Genomic DNA, 20,783 nt, shown 5'->3' with positions numbered 1-20,783 from the left:
GGCTCTGATGAGGAGGACTGCAGCATCGGTGAGCCCTGCGTGCTAAGGAGCTGGCGGCGGGGGGCCTGCGGAGGGCCAGAGAACCCAGGCCCAAGCCCAGGTGGCTCAGGAGAGAGGGCCCACTCTGTCCCCCACAGACCCCAAGCTGACCAGCTGCGCCACCAACGCCAGCATCTGCGGGGATGAGGCACGCTGCGTGCGCACCGAGAAAGCCGCCTACTGCGCCTGCCGCTCGGGTTTCCACACTGTGCCAGGCCAGCCCGGATGCCAAGGTAAGAAGGCGGGACTCAGAGGGGGCGGGAAGAAACCCGGGACTCTCCATGACCCTCCCCTGTAACCCTCAGACATCAATGAGTGCCTGCGCTTCGGCACCTGCTCACAGCTCTGCAACAACACCAAGGGTGGCCACCTCTGCAGCTGCGCCCGCAATTTCATGAAGACTCACAACACCTGCAAGGCCGAAGGTACCAGCCTACCAGCCGGAAGAGGACAGAAAGAGTGGGTGGGGCTATGCAACACCAGAGTGTAAATGGGGCTAACGTGGATGGACGTGCTCCCCTTGGCACACCCATGCCCAGGCGCAGGAGCCCAGACCCACGGGCCCAGCTGCCAGCAGCACAGAGGCTGGCATCAGTGCACGGGGTGCTGGTTGGGGAGCTGGTTCATCTGGAGAAGTCTGGGGTGGGGGCAACATACCCATATCCCACATGTGCCTCTTCACCCGCCACTCCCAGGAGGAGAGCACACAGACACGCATCACCACACAATCACGTCGTAGCTAGCCTCTTTGCTTCTTATTTTCAGCTTCATTGAGATATAATTGACAAAACTGTCAGATATTTAATGTGAACAGGTGATGATTTGATGTATGTACACCTAGTGAAAGGTTTCCCTTCATTGAGTTAACACAACTATCATCTCATTCACCTTTTGGGGGGGTGGGAACGTGTATATGCTCTGACGCACACCTGCACCTGCCTGTGTACAGACACCCCCAAACACCTGTGCACACACATCCATGTGCACACGAGGGCATGTATGAATACACAGCCCCACCACGCCCGTCCAGGTGCACTCACGTGCCGGTGCGTGCCTACACCCCTCCGTGCCAGTGCACACACACCCCCACATGCATGTGTGCCCACGGGCATATATCAGACAGCATGTAGCACAGTGTGGTGATGCCAGCCAGTGACAATGAGGAGACAGAAGTCCCTGAGGCTGGAGAGGCAGAGAAGATTTCCTGGAGGAGCGGGTCCTATTGGACCAGCTCAGGGAAGGAGAGGAGGGAGTACATCCCGGCACCAGGCCTGGCATCCCCCAGCCCTGGCCTCCTGCCCCTGCCTTTTTCTGCACCTGACACCGGGACTTTTGCCCCTCCAGGCTCTGAGTATCAGGTCCTATACATCGCCGATGACAACGAGATCCGCAGCCTGTTCCCCAGTCACCCCCATTCGGCTTACGAGCAGGCCTTCCAGGGTGACGAGAGTGTCCGCATTGATGCCATGGATGTCCATGTCAAGGCTGGCCGTGTCTATTGGACCAACTGGCACACAGGCACCATCTCTTACCGCAGCCTGCCACCTGCCGCACCTCCCACCACTTCCAACCGCCACCGACGACAGATTGACCGGGGTGTCACCCACCTCAATGTGAGCACCCCACCCGGGATGGGATCTCCACAGATTGGATGGGAAGACTGCAAAGACCAGAGGGTTCAGAGCAGGGTTTGAAAAGGACAGTGGAAGGGGGCAAAGGGTGAGACTGACGGGAAAAGGCATTCGGGATTATGTTGTGGGCACGACAGGTGGACAGAGCAATGAGAATTATCAGTAGCTGGCTCTGCCACATTGCAGCCCAAGGTGGCAGGGTACGATGGACACACTGGCCTTCAGCATCAGAGCCACGTTCAGTTCCTGATTGTCACCGCCATCCACTGTGTCAGTCTCAGCCACCTATTTGACCTCTTTGGGCCTTTGTTCCTCAGTAGAGCGAGGTAATAATATCTCATCCAGCAAAACATGTGAAAGCTCTAGGTATGGCCCATAAGGTAAGTGTCCATTGAACCTCTTCAAAATCAGAGAACCGGCTCCCGATCTGGGATGACTTTTTAACAGGGACGAGCTGGCAGGTGCAGGTGGGGATAATGGGCAGGAAGACAAAAGGTGGTAGCCCCTGACATTATCACCCTCCCCCATTCAGATCTCAGGGCTCAAGATGCCACGGGGCATCGCCGTCGACTGGGTGGCCGGGAACGTGTACTGGACTGACTCAGGCCGAGATGTGATCGAGGTGGCGCAAATGAAGGGCGAGAACCGCAAGACGCTCATCTCGGGCATGATCGACGAGCCGCACGCCATTGTGGTGGACCCACTGAGAGGGTATGCGGGGGTCCCGGGGGGAAGGCCAGGGAAGCCTCTGGGGCAGCCCAGCATCCCCAGGTGCGTCCCTCCCCTTCCAGACCACCCTGGGGTCAGAGTCCTCCTCCAGCCCTTAGGCCTTCAGGCCACCTCCATCTTTGGTGCTCCCCGGTGCCGCCTTTGCCCAGAATCCCCAGCTGGCCTGCTCAGGCAGGGGCCTGCCCTCCACTTGCCTGGCCATCATGTGCAGCCAAGTTTGGGCTGCTTGTTTGCTCCAGGGGGCAGCTCTGCCCACTTTGATGTCTCTGGATTGGCACCTTGTATTTTTAGAGTAAAAGATCCTTAACCTGATCAGGGACCTGACTCCCCTCGTTCTCTCTGGAGGAGGTAGACAGAACACTCTCCTCCCAATACCCAGCAGTCCCTATGCCCAAGCCACAACCTGGTGGCCCATCTTGCTCAGCCTGCTCTGGCAGCCCTCAGGTCCTACCCATGCTCAATTCTTCTCCTTCCCCAGCACCATGTACTGGTCAGACTGGGGGAATCACCCCAAAATTGAAACGGCAGCAATGGACGGGACCCTTCGGGAGACACTGGTACAGGACAACATCCAATGGCCTACAGGTCCGTGGAGGCAGGGGCAAGGGGTGTGGGAGGGGTGGGTTTGCTGAGCCTGAGGTCACGTTAAAGCTTGGAGGAGGAGGGGCTTGGACTGGGATGGGCAATGAGTTTTGGAGGCTTTTTCTAGAAGTGACTGGGAGTGGTCATGGGAACAGGGTAGAGCTGTCCCAAACATGGAGACACTTCTGCTTTTCCTCGAGCCTGGGGTGGCAGAGGCTGGGCCTTCACAGTGCTCTCTGCCTCCCCTCAGGCCTGGCTGTGGATTATCACAATGAAAGGCTGTACTGGGCAGATGCCAAGCTCTCAGTCATCGGCAGCATCCGGCTCAATGGCACGGACCCCATCGTGGCTGCTGACAGCAAACGAGGTCAGCATCCTAGAGCAGCCTCAGCCAGCGCTGCCCTCGGGCCTCTTGTCCTCCCCACTGAGTCCAAAGGCCTCACCCAGCACCTGCCATCCTCCTCATCCTGGCCCCCAACAGTCCTACAGTGCCTTCCAGGCCTACCCCCACTGGACTCCCTGTGTACCAGCCCTGCACCCTCTGGCCCACTTGCCCATTCATTCATTCTACCAATGACATTGAGTTGCATGGAAGCAACAGAGGTGGCAGGAGGAGCTTAGTAGATGTGGGGAGAGGGAACAGAAGTCCTTCCTGACCGCAGAAATCTAGGGCTGATGGGACCTTTTGCCAGTAGTGGCCACAAGAGGTGGAACAGGATGTGTTGAGTTTGAGGTGCCACAGGAGCCCAGGTGTCCTGGAGAGTGACCAGGGCCTGAGTCCCCTCTGAGTCTACCTCCTCCCCCAGGCCTAAGTCACCCCTTCAGCATCGACGTCTTTGAGGATTACATCTATGGCGTCACCTACATTAATAATCGTGTCTTCAAGATTCATAAGTTTGGACACAGCCCCTTGATCAACCTGACAGGGGGCCTGAGCCACGCCTCCGATGTGGTCCTGTACCACCAACACAAACAGCCTGAAGGTAGGCATAGGGGGACAGCCCAGTCTGGGCCCGGGAAGGCCTGGGGGCAGAGTCTCCAGGCTGTAGCCTCGGGTCCTGGGCATTGTGGCGGGGACATTCTGGGTCCACGAGGCTCAGCATCCTCCCCCCCCCCCCGCCCACACCTGCAGTGACCAACCCCTGTGACCGCAAGAAGTGTGAGTGGCTCTGCCTGCTGAGCCCCAGCGGGCCCGTCTGCACCTGTCCCAACGGGAAGCGGCTGGACAATGGCACCTGTGTGGCCGTGCCCTCGCCCACGCCACCACCAGATGGTATGCTTGTGCCCCTCCCGGGTCCCCACACTCTGCCCCGGGACCTTCTTCCCTGAGTTCCCCTCTTCCCCTGGCTCTGTGCCCTGATGGTCCTTCCCGCAGCTCCTCGACCCGGAACCTGTAACCTGCAGTGCTTCAATGGCGGCAGCTGCTTCCTCAATGCACGGAGGCAGCCCAAGTGCCGCTGCCAGCCCCGATACACAGGCGACAAGTGTGAGCTGGACCAGTGCTGGGAGTACTGTCGCAACGGGGGCACCTGCGCTGCCTCCCCCTCTGGTACGGCCTTCAGTTCTCCCGCCAAGACTGCGCCTGGCTCCTCAGCCCCAGCCTCCCGCCTCTCAGCCCACTGGTTCCGCCTGGGGCGGATCCCCAGACCCTGTCCCACCCTGCTCCCCCTCTGTCTCCCCTCCTGCCCGCAACCCACAGCCCCAGTGCCCCCGTTCCTCTGCTGCGTGCCTTCCACCCGGGCCTCCCAGCCCTGGTCCCCTCCAGTGGGGCCGGCGCCTGGGTGGGCCACGGTCCCGCTCACACATCCTCTCCCGCCAGGCATGCCCACGTGCCGCTGCCCCACGGGCTTCACGGGCCCCAAATGCACCCAGCAGGTGTGTGCGGGCTACTGTGCCAACAACAGCACCTGCACCGTCAACCAGGGCAACCAGCCCCAGTGCCGATGCCTACCTGGCTTCCTGGGTGACCGCTGCCAGTACCGTGAGTGAGCCATCCTTGGGCCCCAAGGGAGGGGATGACGGGAGCTCGGGGACCTAGAGCCAAGGGTGATGGTCAAGAGGCAGATTCTGGGGAGGGAGGCCATTCGCAGCTCAAGCAGTCTCTAGATGATCCCCCCCATCCCTGTAGAGGTGTCAGCACACTTCTCCCAAGGTGGTGAGCCCTCTGGCATCAGGATTATTCAAGCGAAAGCAGTGCCCTGCCAGGCTATTTGGGGACGTCCTTATACTCTAAACCTGTGACCGGGGAGGGGGGCAGCAGGGGGCTCAGGAGGAGGTGAGAGTCACCTAAAAGACCTAGGAGTCCCCTTAGTGTTTGGCTCCCCCCACCCACCACCTGTGGAGGACCCTCATGAGGGTGGGGCTTGAGGCACCTCCTCTCCCACCCCCCAACCGCAGGGCAGTGCTCCAGCTACTGTGAGAACTTTGGCACGTGCCAGATGGCCGCCGATGGCTCCCGGCAGTGCCGCTGCACCGCCTACTTCGAGGGGCCGAGGTGCGAGGTAAACAAGTGCAGCCGCTGTCTGGATGGAGCCTGTGTGGTCAACAAGCAGAGTGGGGACGTCACCTGCAAGTGAGTGGGGCCTGCCCCCACGGTTCTGCCCGGCCTTGATCCTGCCCTGCCCTGGCCTCACGCTCCCTGGCCTGCCCCTCCCTGCCCTGCCCCTTCCTTAGCACTTCCGACAGCCCCACCCCTTCCTCAGCACCTCAGACACCCCCTCCCAGTCCACCCAGCCTGTCATTCCTTCCTGCAGCTGCTCTGATGGCCGGGTGGCCCCCAGCTGTCTGACCTGTGTTGGCCACTGCAGCAATGGTGGTTCCTGTACCATGAACAGCAAAATGATGCCTGAGTGCCAGTGAGTTGGACCTGAGCCTTTCTAAGACCTAGACCATCTCCCCCTCCCCAAATCTGAGCAGGACACTCGGGACCCTGTGGCCCCTCCCAGTCCCCTGGCAGCCATGACTGTGGAGGTCGTGCCTACTCAGCTCTGCCCCTCCTGTCTACAGGTGCCCACCCCACATGGCCGGGCCCCGGTGTGAGGAGCAGGTGGTCAGCCAGCAGCAGCCTGGACGTAGGTGGCAGGGGACGGGGAGACAGAGCTTCAGGGACCTGGAGCAGGGGTATTTGGGCCTCACTTCCCTGAGCCTCTCTGACTCAATTTCCCACCTCCTCCCCTCCAGATATGGCCTCTATCCTCATCCCTCTGCTGTTGTTGCTGCTGGTGCTTCTGGTAGCCGGAGTGGTTTTCTGGTACAAGCGGCGAGTCCGAGGGTGAGTTGTGGAGAGTCTGGAAAATTCTGGCTATTCATTTATCACCCTAACCTTGCCCTCCTATCATCCCTGCCCCCTTATAATCCTGCCTCCCCCAGGGCTAAGGGCTTCCAGCACCAGCGGATGACCAATGGGGCCATGAATGTGGAGATTGGGAACCCCACGTATAAGATGTATGAAGGCGGGGAGCCTGACGACGTAGGGGGCCTACTGGATGCTGACTTTGCACTGGACCCTGACAAGGTGAGCTGGGAAGACAGAGGAGGAGGCTTCCAGGGCAGGGACAAGAGGCTGTGGGTGGGGTGACTGAGGGTACGGAGTCGGATGATGGAATGGAGGCGGGGGAGGTAGGGCGCCTGGGCCACAGATCCCATCCCCTGCGCCCCACCTGAACCCTCTGTCACCTTGCAGCCCACCAACTTCACCAACCCTGTGTATGCCACACTCTACATGGGTGGCCACGGCAGCCGCCACTCCCTGGCCAGCACGGACGAGAAGCGAGAACTCCTGGGCCGGGGTCCTGAGGACGAGATAGGGGACCCCTTGGCATAGGGCCCTGACCACTGGACTCAGCCCAGAGAGCCTCCTGCCCCCTGCCAGAGAAGTCCTTCAACGAGCCCCCTCCTGCCCAGCCAGCCCCTCCTCGGCCCTGCCGGGGTGTATAAATGTAAAAATGAAGGAATTACTTTTTATATGTGAGTGAGCAAGTGAGCAAGCGAGCACAGTATTATCTCTCTCCGTTCTCCTCCTTCCTGCCTGCTCCTCAGCACCCCCCTCATGCTGCCTTCAGGGAGGGGGGCAGGGAGGACTCTGGGGGCTCCTGTGGCTCACAGGTACCCACCTCCCACCTTCCACCAAAATGCACCCCCACTGGGAGAGCTGGTGGTGCTGCCCCCCTCCCTGTTCAAGACACTTTGTCAAGGCTCTCCCCTCTCTCGCCCCACCCCCATCTTATCCCTCCCAGCTCTCTGAGGGCCAGTTCTGGGGAGGGAGAGTCCTTTGCTGCCCCTGTCTGGAAGATTTGGCTCTGGCTGAAGTAGCAAGGAAAGGATGGAATTTTTTAGTTCTTGGGGGATGCCATTCGATGCTCCAGCCCCCAACTCTAGGGGCACCTGAGATGGCCATGCTCAACACCCCTCCCAGACAGGCCCTCCCTCTCTCCAGTGCCCCCACCGTGGCTCCCAGGGCTGGAGACTTTCTTTGGTAAACAGTCCCCCAGCCTCCTCCTCCCTCCCCTGGGGATGAGGAGGAAGTGGGGCACACCAAGAAAGGGTAAGCGGGCAGCCCCGCTTTGGGGACATGAACGTTTTAATAATTTTTGCTGAATTCCTTTACAACTAAATAACACAGATATTGTTATAAATAAAATTGTAAAAAAAAAAAAAAAGAAAGAAAGAAAAAAGCCATTTGTGTCTACCTATGAGTGTCAGACTCTGGGAGCTGGGCTGTGCTTGCCTGCTTCGGCCACCAGAGGGAGATGTGCTCTGTGCTGGAGGCAGGACTGAAGAGTCTGGTCTTGAGAAGTGCCCTTCTCCCTGAGCTGCCTCCCTCTCCATCTGGCTGGCAGGGGAAGGGGGTGGCACTGGACTTGATGAGGAAGATCTGCTTCTCCTGGCTGTGTGACCTTGGGCCAGTGACTTCACCTTTCTGGATCTTGTATTCCCTGTGGCTCTAGGACAGTAACTCCAAATCCGTTTCTCTGCATTGTCACTTACAGGGCACCACCAGCCCTACCCAAAACGATCTCCCACAGTGAGAAATCCCACTGTAAGAACTGAACACAGTGGGGTTGTCAAGGGCTTTCTGATCCTTCAGGGTGGTCCCACACAGCTCTCTATGCCTGAGTTTGCTGCTGAAGCGCAAACATCCTCACAGAGTCTAATTAATCAGATGCCAAGAGTAGAACCCTAGATTCAGGAGGAGGGGGAGGCGGCCGGCTGGACTGAAGGAGAGCTGGGAAGACCAGTTTGCCAGGCTTCACTGGCCACCAACAGATTCAGCTCACCAATCATTGTGACATCCCAGGGGTTGACAGGAAAGGACTGCTACAGTCAAAGGGGTCCCAAGTCTACCTCAAACCCTTGCCGGGGGAGGGGAACCTCTTGCAGAAAGTCACGCGGCTCTACAGTGTTGGAGACTGAGAGTTACAGCACCACTCTCCCCTTTACAGCAAATGTGAGCTCAGGGAGGGCATTTGCAAGCAGCTGAAGAACCATTACCCAACACCCAAAGAAGGGCACTACATTTCTTTCTGCCACCCTCCCTGGTTCAACTTCCTCAGCTTATTCCTTTTTTAAGGAAGCTATGGGTCTAGGCACCTCTAGAAATAAGAACCCTCCCCTTCCCTCTTGGTCCTGGGATATCGCCTCCGGCTTCAGCCTCTAAGCCAGTTCTGAGATCCTCCACTGTCTCTGGAGCATCCCAGAGCCCCAGGGAAGAGCGACCCTGCTGGGGAAAAGGGGCGTCCTTGTTGATCGCTTAGGGAGGCTTGTGGCCTCCTCTGTCCACCAGGTGGCGTAGGCACTCCTGCAGCGCCGCTCACCCTTAAGCCCAGCACAGCCCCCTCCCCAACACTAATTATGCACCTGCAGGCGGACCGGAGCCTAGCCTCTCACTTCCTTCCCTCGGGCTATTATGCCACACCCCCTCCACCCTCAGCCCGCCGGCTCCCCTCCCTCCCTCAGCGCCTGCCTGCTCCCCCCACCACCACCACCAGCCCCACCCCCTCGCTCCCTCCCTCTGCCAGCCGTGCATCTGGCGCCCCCGGGGAGCCACTGATTCTCTGCCTGTCGCCTCAAGATCCTGGGCCGAGCAAGAGGGGCCCCCAGCTGCGGCTTGGAACGCAAGCCCCTCCAGTCAGCTTCCTCCCTCTGCCCACCAGGACCAGCCAGGAGAGTGTCTACTAGGAGGCAGTCCTCGAACTCCTCACCTGGCAAGGACAGCAGAGGGGTCTGAGACAGAGATGGAGAAGAGACAGGGTCAGAACCAGGGGCAGAGGCTGATACAGACAGAATGAGAGACAGAGATATGGAGATGGAGAGATACAGGGGCAGAGGCAAAGACTCAGAGATGGGAGCGGGGGGGTGGGGGGGTGTCGGGATGTGTTTGTGTGTGTGTGTGTGTGTGTGTGTGTGTGTGTGTGTAGCTGGAGACAGAAGGGGGTGACCTGAGACTAGCAAAAGGAAAAGAGATGAGGTGGGTCAGGACTCCAGAAGATCAGGACCTTAGTAATGGGCTGCTACCCTGGGTACCTTAGGCCTGGGGGTGCCCACTGCCCCCATCTACCTCCTCATGGCAACCCCTGTGCTTGACACTTGGGCTCGGGATTCTGAAGCCTTGGGGCCTTGGGCCTGGCCATTCCTGCCTCTTCCAGCCTCTCTACTCTCTGCCCCTTCTGCACCCGGGTTCCTGCCTCCTGGCTTCTGGCTGTCTCTCTGGCTGTCTCTGTGTTTGCCTCATCTTCTCAGCATCACGGATCCTTTTCTGGTGTCTGTCACATCCTTGTATCTGAGTATCTCTTTGTATGTGCCTGGGCTTGTCTTTTGGACTGCCAGTGCCAGCATACACCTGTGTGTGTGTCCATCTCTGTCTGTGGACGTTTGCCTCTCTGCCAGGGCGAGGAAGGGGGCTGGGGCCTGAGTACCTGGCTGGGTATGCCTGTCTCTTGGTGCAAGTGTGCATTTACCTCTCTGTCTGTGTGTGCTCCTGTGTGTGTGTAAACTGAATGTCCATCTGTGTGTGTCAGTGTGCCTTTAGGTGAGCACCTGTCTGCGTGTGCGTGCTGGTCTCTGTGTGAATGTGTTTCACTCTGCCTCTGTGCTCACCTCCGTGGTGTGGCCTGCCCCTGTGAATGCATCTGCGTGCATGCCTGGGGGTGTGTCGATGTCTCAGGATATGCGTCTGTCTCTCTATCTCTCTGCTTGTCCCTATCTCACACTGTCTAGGTGTCGGTCATACCACAACCTCAGCCACAGCCTCAGTGCATAGCAACAGCTGACAGCTGAAGACTCCCTGGGCAGGGAAGAGAGCGAGACTAGGGGGAGGAGGGAGCCTATGAAGAAACAGCCAAGAGGATAGGGACAGAGACAAGGCTGGGGCTGGGGACAGAGACAAGGACAGAGACAGAGGAGGAAGGAGACAAGGATGGAGAGGAGCTGATGGTGAAAGATGGGACAGTGGAAGGGAAGGGATGGAGATTGCACCAAGAGGCTGGGCAGGCGACGCTGAGGGGACTTCCTGCCCAACCCCCATGCAGGGACGCTCTGGGACGCGCGGGGGTCAGCAGTGAGGGGAGAGGGGCAAAAGTGAACGGCCGGTCCCGCAGAGGGGTCTGGAGATCGCGGAGGTGCCTTGGGGGCGGGAGTGGGGGCGGCGGGCGCCGTTTGTCAGCCCTATTGACAGACGTGATGGGGTTTCCGTCCGTGATCAATGATTCTCATCTCCGGGCCGAATGAGCCGCGGGGCGCCCATCCATCCCCGTCAGCGCCGCGCGGCCCCAGCCGCCCCGAGGCCCCGCCCGCCCTCACCTCGGCCCCTGCCCTGCTCCTGCCCCGACCCACCTTAGCCCGGAGCATAAAAGGGGCCCGGAGCACCGAGGGACCCTGTCTTCCAGGGCTCCTGCTCCGCCGTGCACCCCTTCGGGGACACGGTCCCAGAGCCTCGAGCCCCACGCCCTGCCCCATTCCTCATCGGTGCACAGACCTAGCCTCTCCGGTACACCATCCCTAGGTCCCGCAACCCTCTGCGCTTCGCACCTGGGCTGGGGGCGTGTCCGGGGCGTGTCGGGGTGAAAGTCACCTTCGGTGCCCCCAGCTGGGCGGGAGGGGGCGCGCGGGGCGCGGCCGGGATTGGAGCGACGCGGAGCCCCGCCCCCCCGCCCGCTCGAGTCCGACCCAACTTTCTCCCCCGCCCGCGCCCCGCCCCCAGCGCCGAGCTCCGCTCCTCTCGCTCAGTCCGCGGGCCGCGCCGCCTGCTCCCGCCGCTCCAGCAGCCACCCCACGGCGCGCCAGCCCGGGGCCCCTCGCCCCCAGGCCCGGCACCGGCCTGCCCGGGACCCGTCCCGTCCGCCCCCCGCCTGGCCGCCTGGGAAGATGCGGCTGCTCCCGGAATGGCTTCTCTTGCTCTTTGGCCCGTGGCTCCTGAGGCAGGTAAGGGCAGCAGGGCTGGAGTGGGAGCGCCGGGTCCGGGACGCGAAGGTCCCAGAGTGCGAGGGGCTCGGTGCGCCCGCCCCGCCCCCAGCGCGGAGCGTCCCAACTTTGCGCGGCGTGGGGGAAGCGGACAGACAGACTCCCTGATCCAGGACACGCGCTCTCCCAATCCAAGTTGGCTGAGGGCTGGGGGCGGGTGCCGGGGTGGAGGCCCGACTCGGATCTGGCTTCAGGCAAGGCGGGGGAGGGGACGAAGCCCGACCCGCGAGTGCGCCAGACTGAGCGGGAGTGCGAGACAGACAGACAAGCCAGCAGGGTGTCAGCCTTGCCGTCTTTCCGCGCCAACCTCGCTCGCCTTCCTCGCTGTCTGTCCTTCCACTCCTCCACCCTGCCTTTCCGTTTCTCCTCTCTGCACTTGTCACAATGCCAGGTGGGCACTGTGTTCCGAGCATCCGCGGCCCGAACACACGCGCGCACACAGATACGGCCGAACTTGGCTACGATCTCCCATCACATTTCCCGCGGAGACACCTTCTCCCCTGCACAAACCTCACAGACACACCCCTCGCGCGCGCCCAGATGATGGGGGTGGGGGCTGTCTGGAAGGGGAGTCTCTCTTGGTGTCCTCCCCTTGCCCCCACATCCCTAGGCTGCCTCTTTTCCCTGAGTCTCTGGGGTGAGGACACAGAGGCTAAGGAGGCCCAGATTTGATCTGCTCCCTCCCAACTTGGAGGCTTCAACTCACGAACACAGTGTGCTCATATGTGCTGGTGTGGACTGTGTGGGTCAGCGTGTGCACCTGTGTGCATGCATGTGTCTTGGGGCAGCAAGGCTTGGGTGTCTAGTGCTGGGGTCCAGGGTGCATGTGTAAGCTGCTATGGTGTGTGGTGTTGGCTTTGAAGGGGTGAGTGCAAGCGCCTGCTTCACCGCGCAGCTCTCTGTGCCCTGCTGTGTGTCCCACAATGGGGGCCTCGGACCTGGAGCCTGCTTCCTTCCATTGCCTCCTTGTCCGAGACTTTTCTGGTTCCTGCACCCTAACTGTACCTACCTAGTTTGAGGGCAGGCAGGTAGCTTCCTAAACCCCTACTCCTGCACCCTTGCTCCAGCCCCTACAGAATCTGTAAGGGATGTAGTCCCCCCCCCTCCCCTGCCAACATTTGGACCCCACCTGCTTAGCCAAATCAAACTCAGCCACTCCAGCAGGGTAGGGGCTGCCCAGGTGAAGCTGGTGACCGGGCTCCCTGCCTCTCCCAAACACGTCTGGTGACCTTGAGGGGCTGGAAGGTGGGCAGAGGGGCCCCCTCCACAAAACCTGCTTCCACTGGCAGGAGCTTCTTTTGGACTTGCTGCCCAGCTCTGCCCTTATCCACTACTGCAGGATGGGGCCTGGGCCCCACAACCCACCCGTATACGTGAAGGCCTGGGGGAGAGGAGGTAAGGATGCTACTCCCCTGCCCCTCCTTTGTACTTCCGTGCCCATTCTCCTCTCCACTCTCCCTATCAAATAAACTCCCCTGTGGACAGATCTGGTTTAATTTTCTTTGCCCCCTGAAGGGGAATGAAACATCTGGTGAAGACTCGAAGGAGAGTAAGCATGAGGATGTGAGCGATGGGGATCTGTCTGAGTGTGTGTGAGCTGCAGCTGTGGGCCTCCGTGTTGGAGTCAGTGGGGGAGAGTGTATCTGCCATTTAGTCCAGCTTGTGTGCCTGTGAGAATCAGTGTTTCCATGTGTGTAAAGACTGTGGGTGTGTAAATACGTGTAATTGCGGGGCAGGATGTGTGCAGAGAGGCGTTTGTGTGTCTGAGTACCTGTGTGTGCTTGTGTGCACTTGTGAGTACCCGAAGGTGGGTCTCCAGTGCATCTGTGTGCCGGGGTACATGCGTTGCCCATATGTAAGTCTCTGGGGTTTGTGAGTGTCTGTATGCTTGTGGTCCTGAGTGCATTTGAGTGTGGGTATGGGATTGTGAGCCTCAGGGTGTGTTCATATATCTGAGTGTGGCTTATGTGTGTGTGCACTCAGGGCTGTCTCAGTGCCAGAGATGGGAGTATGTTGACACGGTAAGAGGCTGGTGGGGGACAGTTTACAAGGTAGCTCTTTGGGAAACCCTAATTGTCCAATGATAACCCCACTGTCTTTGGCACCACCTGACCCCCGTCACTTGCCCCTCCTCCTGGGCCCAGGACTCTGGGCTTCCGTTGCCCCTGGGGCTGTGGCCTCTTGGCCAGACCTTCCTCCCGATCTTTCTGATATGGTCTCTGACTCCTCTCCCTCTCTGTCTCCGTCTTCCCCACCCCTTGCCAAAGCGGCTGCCTACTGGGAGAAGCAGCAGGCGATCAATAGTCACTAATCACTAATCACTAATTACTAATTAGCTGGGGGAGGGCAGGGGTGGGACCCTTTGGGACCTTCCAGCTCTATCCTGCTTCAGGGAAGGATTAGGCCCCAGCGAGCCTCTCAGAGCCGGCCAGCCCCAGCCCTGCATCTAGCCACTCCCTCCTGCCTCTGTACCCCTCTCCAGCCCCTCAGCTAATCTCTGGCTGGGCCACTTAGGCACGTGCCGCCTAGGCTAGGGCCCAGAGCCTTGGTGGGGATTTGGGGGTAATCCGGGCCGCAGCTGGGCCAGGGGCACAGGAGAAGGAGGGCGCTGTGACAGCTCCCTTGGGCCAGATCCTGCATGTATAAGAGAGGTACCCATTGGAAAGGAGAATTTACAGGGTCATGGGATTGGGGTGGGAGAGGAGTTGGAGATCCAGGACTGAGTGACTAGGGAAGAGGTGAGGTAATTGGGGGACAGAAATATGGTAATGAAGGGTCACTGGGGTCAGAGGTGGGGTCATTGGGAAGGGGCAAGATAAACCTTGAAAGAGACCAGGTAAGTGGAGGGGGCATCTCAGGGCTCAGAGATGAAGTCATTGTCAAGGAGACGGGGAACTTTGAACAGATCCCTGCAACTCCACATGATTGGGGGCCAGGAAGGGGACAGGATACTAGAGAGAGGACAGGGTCATGGGGCAGGGCTCAAGCACTGCTGGGTGCAGTGGTTAGTCGCCGGGCTTAGGGTGGAATCCAGCTATGGGGTGGAAATGGGGAACAGGGAGTGCTGTCTTGAGCTCTAGAAATTGGCGAGTCTCCCCCTCTCCCTCTCCTGCCCCTCCTCCACCTCCACCCCGCCCACTCCCCCTCCGGCTCCGGCTTCGGGAAATTACATCCCCGCTCCGCGGCTCCCACCCCCCCCCCCCCCCCCCCCCCGGCCCCCCCCCCCTTATAGGCACATTTATTGCAAAAAAAAAGTGAGGCGCGGGGCGGGGGGCGGGGGGCGGCCGTTCCCGGGGGGACCGCGCCGGCTCTAGGAAGCAGGGAAATAAAATAAAATAAAATAAAATCAAAATTCAGATAACGGTGAGCCTTGCGCTGCAGGCCTCAAGCAGGCGGGCAGGCGGGGCTGAGGGGGAGGGGGGCGCCCAGCCCAAGGGCAGAGCCCGCCCCACCAGCGGTCCCCGCCCCCTCACGCTATAGTAGGGTCTGGAAGGAGGTATCTTCGCTTCCACCTGCCTGGCCCCCTCCGGTAGTCTAATCCTGCCCATCGTCTGCCTTTTCCTCTGACTTGTCCCCCATACCTGGTCCTCAGCTCGTGGCTCCGTCCCTGTCTCCCATCTCCTTCCTTGTCCCCCATTGCCCATTCCAGTCCCCATTTACAATTTGCCGTCCCCATCTCCTGGGTCTCTGCATCCCTCAGCATCCCTGTCTCTCTCTGCCCAATAACCATTACCCATTCCTGTTCTCACCCCCAATTGCTCCCCATCCCCATCTCCCAGGTCCTACCCCACTCTCAATCCTGCTTCTCTTTCCCAGTGCCCATCCCTCATCCACCATCCTTGTCCTCCCCATCCCCATTTTGGTTCCCATTGCATTCTCTGCCCCTCTTCATTCCCCTAGCTCCTATCCCATCTACATCCCTGTCTCTACCCAATGCCTATCCACCATTTCTGATCTCTTCTTCATCCCTGTTCCCATGCCTATCCTCCTTCCATCCTCATCTCTGCACCATATACCTGTGCCTGCCGAATCCCCAACCCCAGTCTCAGTCCTCAACCCAGACTGTCCTGTCCTCCCACCAATGTGCTTACCCCCGTCTCCATCCCTGGTTCCCAGCCAGACCCTGTGAATTCCACCCCGCCCTGACTGCGGTGCCCTCCTCTTGTCCCTTTCTAGGTGCAAAGGCTTAACACGCTATTCCCTCCCCTTCCCCAGTCCTGGCCTGGAGCACTGTTCCTTCCCCAACCACAGGGTGCCGTTCCCTTCCCCCGGTCCGGAATCCTGAGCGGCCCCGCCTGACCTACACAGCCGGAGAGAAGCCAGGGACTGGTCTGGAGGCCTGGGGGAGGTGCGCCCTGCAATGCGGCTGGGGGGCCGATAGCGTGAACCTTCCCCCTTTCCCCCGCGGTCCCATCCCAAAAGAGGCCCCCCCACAGACACACAGTGGAGTTTGTTCACCAGCAAGAGGCAGCCTCAACTCCCCTCCATTGCGTGGGCTCACTGCCTTGGGGGCAAAGCACTCCTGGCTGGGTGCCCGCCCCGCATGGGCCTGGAGGCGCCTGGTGAGGCGCACCCCCCACCCATACCCACACCCCCGCCTGCCGCTGAGCACCTCCGCCCCCTGCGGCCAACAGCCAGACTAGCCTCTCCCCTCGGCAAATGTCACCGCGCCCAATTAGCTTAATTAAACCAGTTCTGGAGCGACGGGGACCCCTCCTCAGACAACACCCTGCTCCCTCTCTCAGTTATGGGGGGGGGGGACACCACCATGGATCTCAGGAAAGAGGGGCTCCTTTCTTACCCTGCTTTCCCTGTTCGTTCCCCCACCCACAGATAGAGGCAGACAGCCTGAAGGATAGAGGGAAAGAACCGAAAGAGACAGACAGAAACAGGGAGAAAAACAGAATCACGGAAGGAGAAAATTCAAGACAGAGTGAGGAAGAGACTGGGGTAAGAGTCGCGGAGAGAGATGGAAAAACAGTGAAAGAGGGAGCGCGAGAGGGAGAGCGAGCGTGCAAGCGAGGAAGCCAGAGGGAGGATTTTATTTTATTTTATTTTATTCCATGTTCCCATTTCTCGGCTCGTTTCCTCACAGACTCACCCCTCCCTGTCAGAGCTCCCCCCAAGGTCGCTTTGGCCAACCCCCCAACTCTTCCCTTTATCTTGGCAGTCTCCTGCAGTAGGTGGGGGTGTGGGTGCCCAAAGCCCAGGGATTTGCCAGGATCAGAGAAGCACAGACAGCAATTTGTCTGGAATCAGGGGAGGGGGACACCCAGCACCCTCACCACCCGGCCAAACCTCCTTCCCTCTCCCAGCCCCTGCCTTCATGGAGTTGCTGGACTGAACCAGCCCTTGACAAGTCCTGGGCTGGGTGCAGGACAATGAGTGCTGCCGGGGTGTGCTGGGAGTGGGTGTCTCCTCAGAAGCATTTAGGGTCATAAGAGCAGGTGACTGGGTATTGATGGATGCCCCTAGAAAGGCAGTGTTGGGTCTAGAAGGGTGTGCAGATTAGGAGTCAGAGTTCAAAGGACTCCCCCCCCCTTCTTTGACTTTCCAGGCAAGGTTCATGTATTCCCTCCTCCTAGACCTCTCTGAGCCCCACCCTGCACTCTCCAAGCCCACTTCCTGGGAAGCCTGCCACCCCTCCCCCACAGTGGCCTGGGACCCTTCCCACAGCCCCTCTCAGACCCACCCTCCTGGTGTTAGCTGCCAGCTCAAGCTTGTCTGTCTGAGTCAATCACTCCTGCCGCCCCCGCCCCCCTCACCTGAGCTGGGAGGAGGGATGGACGGGAGGAGGAATGAGGGGGGCGATAAATATGTATGACGAGCGGGTGGCGGCGGCATTAATAACCCGGGATCGCAGTGCTGCGGGAATGGGGACCAGGCGGTGGAGATTCTAGCCCAGCAGCTTGACTCTGCCATTCCTGTCCCTTGTGGACTCATAGTGTGTACACAAGGGTGTGTGCAAACAGAGGGGGGCACCCATGCTGCCAGGCCTCTTTACCTACCCAAACCTCTGCGGGCAGGCCAGTGTGGAACCTCCCAGGGACCATTCATATACAACTCACACATATGCACCCCCCGGGGGGAACAGACCGCACTGGTTCTATCACTGTGGATACACTGACACACACCCTTGAGAAAGAGCTCGACACATGGACAGAGGATGATAGGAGCTCATGTAGGAAAGTGACACCTCCAGAGAACCAGACACGGTCAACTGAGGCATACAACTACACCAGTCTCAGTGACGCAGCCACCACAAACGGATAGATACACGGCCTCACTCAGGTCAACACACGGAAAGACACACACACAGCCAAGCCAGGCACATTTACAACCCAGGCATCTATACAGAACCACCACAGACTGACACAACAGGCATTCAGCCCCACAGGCAGGCAGACACACACACAGACTCCTCAGACTGATATAGGCAGGTGGACACACACACACACACACACCCCAGCCACACACAGCCACTTGAAGCAGACACACACCCTCATCACCATGGGTTGAGACACATGGTGAGTGTGCATGCGTGCACATGCTCACACACACACCATCACTCCAGGTAGACAGACACACACCTATAACCATCCGGGGCTGACAGAAACACAGCCACCCCAGGCTGACACACACAGCACCCGCTCCCTGCAATCTGACGTACACACAGTAAGGGCCACAGTAACCGGCCACAGCTACCAGTCTGACTGACACATTCTGACACTCACGGCTCCTCTCCCTCCCGCTCCCCTCGCTGGAGCGGCATCTCCATATTTCTTCCTCTGGCTCTCGCACGTCTCCTTCACTCCCGGCCACCCCCCCCCACCCCACCCCACCCGCCCCAGATAATTGATGGCCCGGGCCTGGCCCGGCCGCTCCCGCCTCTCGATCCATCTTGTACTCGCGCCCGCGCTGTCTCCCAGATCGGCCGCCACCTGAGACACGCAGAGACGGGAGAGGGCGGGCGGGGGCGGTCCTCCGGCCCCCTATAAGACCAGGGAAGGACCACTAGGCGGCCTCCCCCACAGTAAGAGCGCTGGAGGCCGAGAGGGGTGCCCACGCAGCCCCCAAGCCGCAATCCACAGCGCCGAGATCTCCACTATTAGCTCAGCCGGTTTTCCGGGCCCCTCCCCGCCAGGGAGTAGAGGCCGAGGCCTGGGTAGGGGCTTTAGCTTCGGCAGAGGTGTTGGGAGGTCTTCGCTTCTTTCTTGATGCTGACTGTTGACATTGGTCATGGCCTGGCTTGCCTGAGTCCACCTCCTCCCTGGCCCACCATTATTCAGAACCAACCAGGCTCCAGGCCAGGAGAGCCGGCTCCACTCCCTTTTCAAAAAGCTTTTGCTTTTTGGATTTCTCAGCCCGCATCGGAGTTCTCTGAGAACACAAGGATTCTCAGTGTCATTTCACAGATGTAGAAACTGAGGACTGGATCGTGAGTTGGCCAAGAGCACAGAGGTTGAAAGGGCTGCAGGCCTGCACCAATGCACACTCCCTGAACCACTGACTGTGGACTACCCGCTTTCCCTAGGGGCTGGGGAAAGGGGCTAGTGGGGGTAGGGCCATGGGATGGCCTGGCGCAACCCCAGCGTCTTTCTTTCCTGCCCTTTCTTTGTCCACAGGTCGTCAGTGCTCAGATACCAGAGTCCGGGAGGCCTCAGTACCTGGAGCTGCGCCCCGCCGCGGCCAGAGGGGGCGCCCCTGGTCAACAGCTCCCGGTGCCGAGGTCATCCCACGGTCTGGGCACTACTGGCGCCTGGAGCTGGGCCTGGCCGGCTAATCACACCAGGGCACTGGCCCGGGCTGGGGCGCTGCCTGTGCAGCGCACGAAGAGAAAGCCGTCTATCAAAGCGGCCCGTGCCAAAAAGATCTTCGGCTGGGGGGACTTCTACTTCCGGGTACACACTCTCAAGTTCTCACTGCTGGTGACAGGCAAGATCGTGGACCACGTGAACGGTACTTTCAGCGTGTACTTCCGCCACAACTCGTCTAGCCTGGGCAACCTCAGCGTCAGTATTGTGCCGCCCTCCAAGCGTGTCGAGTTCGGGGGAGTCTGGCTGCCGGGGCCCGCCCCCCATCCTCTGCAGTCTACGCTGGCCCTGGAGGGGGTGCTGCCTAGGCTGGGGGCCCCGCTGGGGATAGCGGCCGCGGGACCCGGGCTAGGAGGCACCCTCGGGGGCGCGCTGGCGGCCCCATTCGGGGGCGCGCTGGGAGTGCCCGGGGCCAAAGAGTCACGCGCTTTCAACTGCCACGTGGAGTATGAGAAGACAAACCGCGCGCGCAAGCACCGCCCGTGCCTGTACGACCCATCGCAAGTGTGCTTCACCGAGCACACGCAGAGCCAGGCCGCCTGGCTCTGCGCCAAGCCCTTCAAAGTCATCTGCATCTTCGTCTCCTTCCTCAGCTTTGACTACAAACTAGTACAGAAGGTGTGCCCAGACTATAACTTCCAGAGTGAGCACCCTTACTTTGGGTAGTGCGCCTCGCACTCGCCTGGGCCCTAAGCTTCCCGCCAAATCCCGGCCTCCCTAAGTGGGACCCCTCCCCGTGCCCCGCAGCTCCTGGGGCCGCATTCACCCCTTCCACTCTGAGGGCAAAGGGAACAGCCTTCCCGGGGACCATCAGCCATCAGGTGGCGTGGGTCCTCCTTTTCCTTATGGGAAGCGCTAACGAGACGGAGGTGGCTGTAGCCCCTTCCGCCACCTCCCAAAATGAAGGGGCAGGAGCGCAGGCCTGGAATAGGCGGGGCTTGGAGGCGGTCCCAGTGTCCCTTACGTCTGCATCGGGTCCCCCCTTATACCCCGGCGCTGGGCTGGACACTCCCTTTGTCCGCATCTGTAACGACGCCTGGCCTGGCACCCTCCACGCACCCTGTCTTACCCCCAGGCGCTTTTCCTCCTGTTCCATCCGGTCCCCCACGTAAAGACTGTTAGGCTCGTAAGTTGCGGCCTATCCCCAACCCCTTCTGCCAGCGGTATGCCTGTCCGCCTCCCCCCCCCCCCCAACCCTAATTAGGGTAGCGGAAGCAGAACTCCTGGGCCTAGGCGATCGACTCGGCCCCTGCTCTCTGCCCACCTCCCTCCTGTCCCTGCAGTCCTGCTCCACCTGCCCCTTTCCGGCTGCTTCCTCTCGGTGATATTTTTTCTACGCCAAAACAGACGGGAAAGGGAACAAAATAAAGTGAAATCCAATACGCGTCTGTGTGAGACCTTTGTAGGGGGTGGTGGTGATGTGGGTCTAAGTCTGGCAGAGACCTGGCCAGGGCCTCCTCTCTGGGCGGCTTCTGGAAACTGAGGCAAATATTGACGGAGTTGGCACCTTGGAGGGCATCCAAGACCAGGT

The 20,783-nt window shown here is 60.0% G+C and overlaps 2 protein-coding genes across 2 annotated transcripts in view; both read left to right on the top strand.

The window, feature by feature from the left end:
* The window catches only part of LRP1 (LDL receptor related protein 1), an 82,354-nt gene extending 74,715 nt beyond the window's left edge, over window positions 1-7,639 (top strand). The window contains exons 73-89 of the mRNA XM_040490431.1: window positions 3-28; window positions 138-272; window positions 345-464; window positions 1,384-1,652; window positions 2,203-2,381; window positions 2,878-2,984; window positions 3,232-3,348; window positions 3,788-3,964; window positions 4,114-4,254; window positions 4,357-4,530; window positions 4,801-4,962; window positions 5,379-5,553; window positions 5,735-5,836; window positions 5,988-6,052; window positions 6,162-6,252; window positions 6,351-6,495; window positions 6,664-7,639. Coding sequence (XP_040346365.1) covers window positions 3-28; window positions 138-272; window positions 345-464; window positions 1,384-1,652; window positions 2,203-2,381; window positions 2,878-2,984; window positions 3,232-3,348; window positions 3,788-3,964; window positions 4,114-4,254; window positions 4,357-4,530; window positions 4,801-4,962; window positions 5,379-5,553; window positions 5,735-5,836; window positions 5,988-6,052; window positions 6,162-6,252; window positions 6,351-6,495; window positions 6,664-6,804 — 2,326 coding nt within the window. The 3' untranslated portion in view covers window positions 6,805-7,639. The remainder of the gene's footprint in view (window positions 1-2; window positions 29-137; window positions 273-344; window positions 465-1,383; window positions 1,653-2,202; window positions 2,382-2,877; window positions 2,985-3,231; window positions 3,349-3,787; window positions 3,965-4,113; window positions 4,255-4,356; window positions 4,531-4,800; window positions 4,963-5,378; window positions 5,554-5,734; window positions 5,837-5,987; window positions 6,053-6,161; window positions 6,253-6,350; window positions 6,496-6,663) is intronic.
* A 3,548-nt stretch (window positions 7,640-11,187) lies between these two features.
* On the top strand, window positions 11,188-20,636 carry NXPH4 (neurexophilin 4). Its single transcript, XM_040491659.1, has 2 exons — window positions 11,188-11,399; window positions 19,064-20,636. Exons 1-2 carry the CDS (start codon window positions 11,343-11,345, stop codon window positions 19,916-19,918), a joined length of 912 nt encoding a protein of 303 aa, XP_040347593.1. The 5' UTR covers window positions 11,188-11,342; the 3' UTR covers window positions 19,919-20,636.
* The last annotated feature ends 147 nt before the right edge of the window (window positions 20,637-20,783 follow it).

Source organism: Herpailurus yagouaroundi, unplaced genomic scaffold (assembly GCF_014898765.1).
Source record: "Herpailurus yagouaroundi ecotype Mexico unplaced genomic scaffold, PumYag 182, whole genome shotgun sequence".
In the NCBI taxonomy this organism is placed as follows: domain Eukaryota; kingdom Metazoa; phylum Chordata; class Mammalia; order Carnivora; family Felidae; genus Herpailurus; species Herpailurus yagouaroundi.
The sequence above is the reverse complement of the archived record's forward strand: the minus strand, read 5'-3'. Positions and strand labels throughout refer to the sequence as shown.

Coding starts and splice junctions, on each gene's coding strand:
- NXPH4 (XM_040491659.1), top strand. CDS start 11,343: ATGCGGCTGCTCCCGGAATGGCTTCTCTTGCTCTTTGGCCCGTGGCTC. Junction 11,400..19,063: donor GCCCGTGGCTCCTGAGGCAG/GTAAGGGCAGCA, acceptor CTTTGTCCACAG/GTCGTCAGTGCTCAGATACC.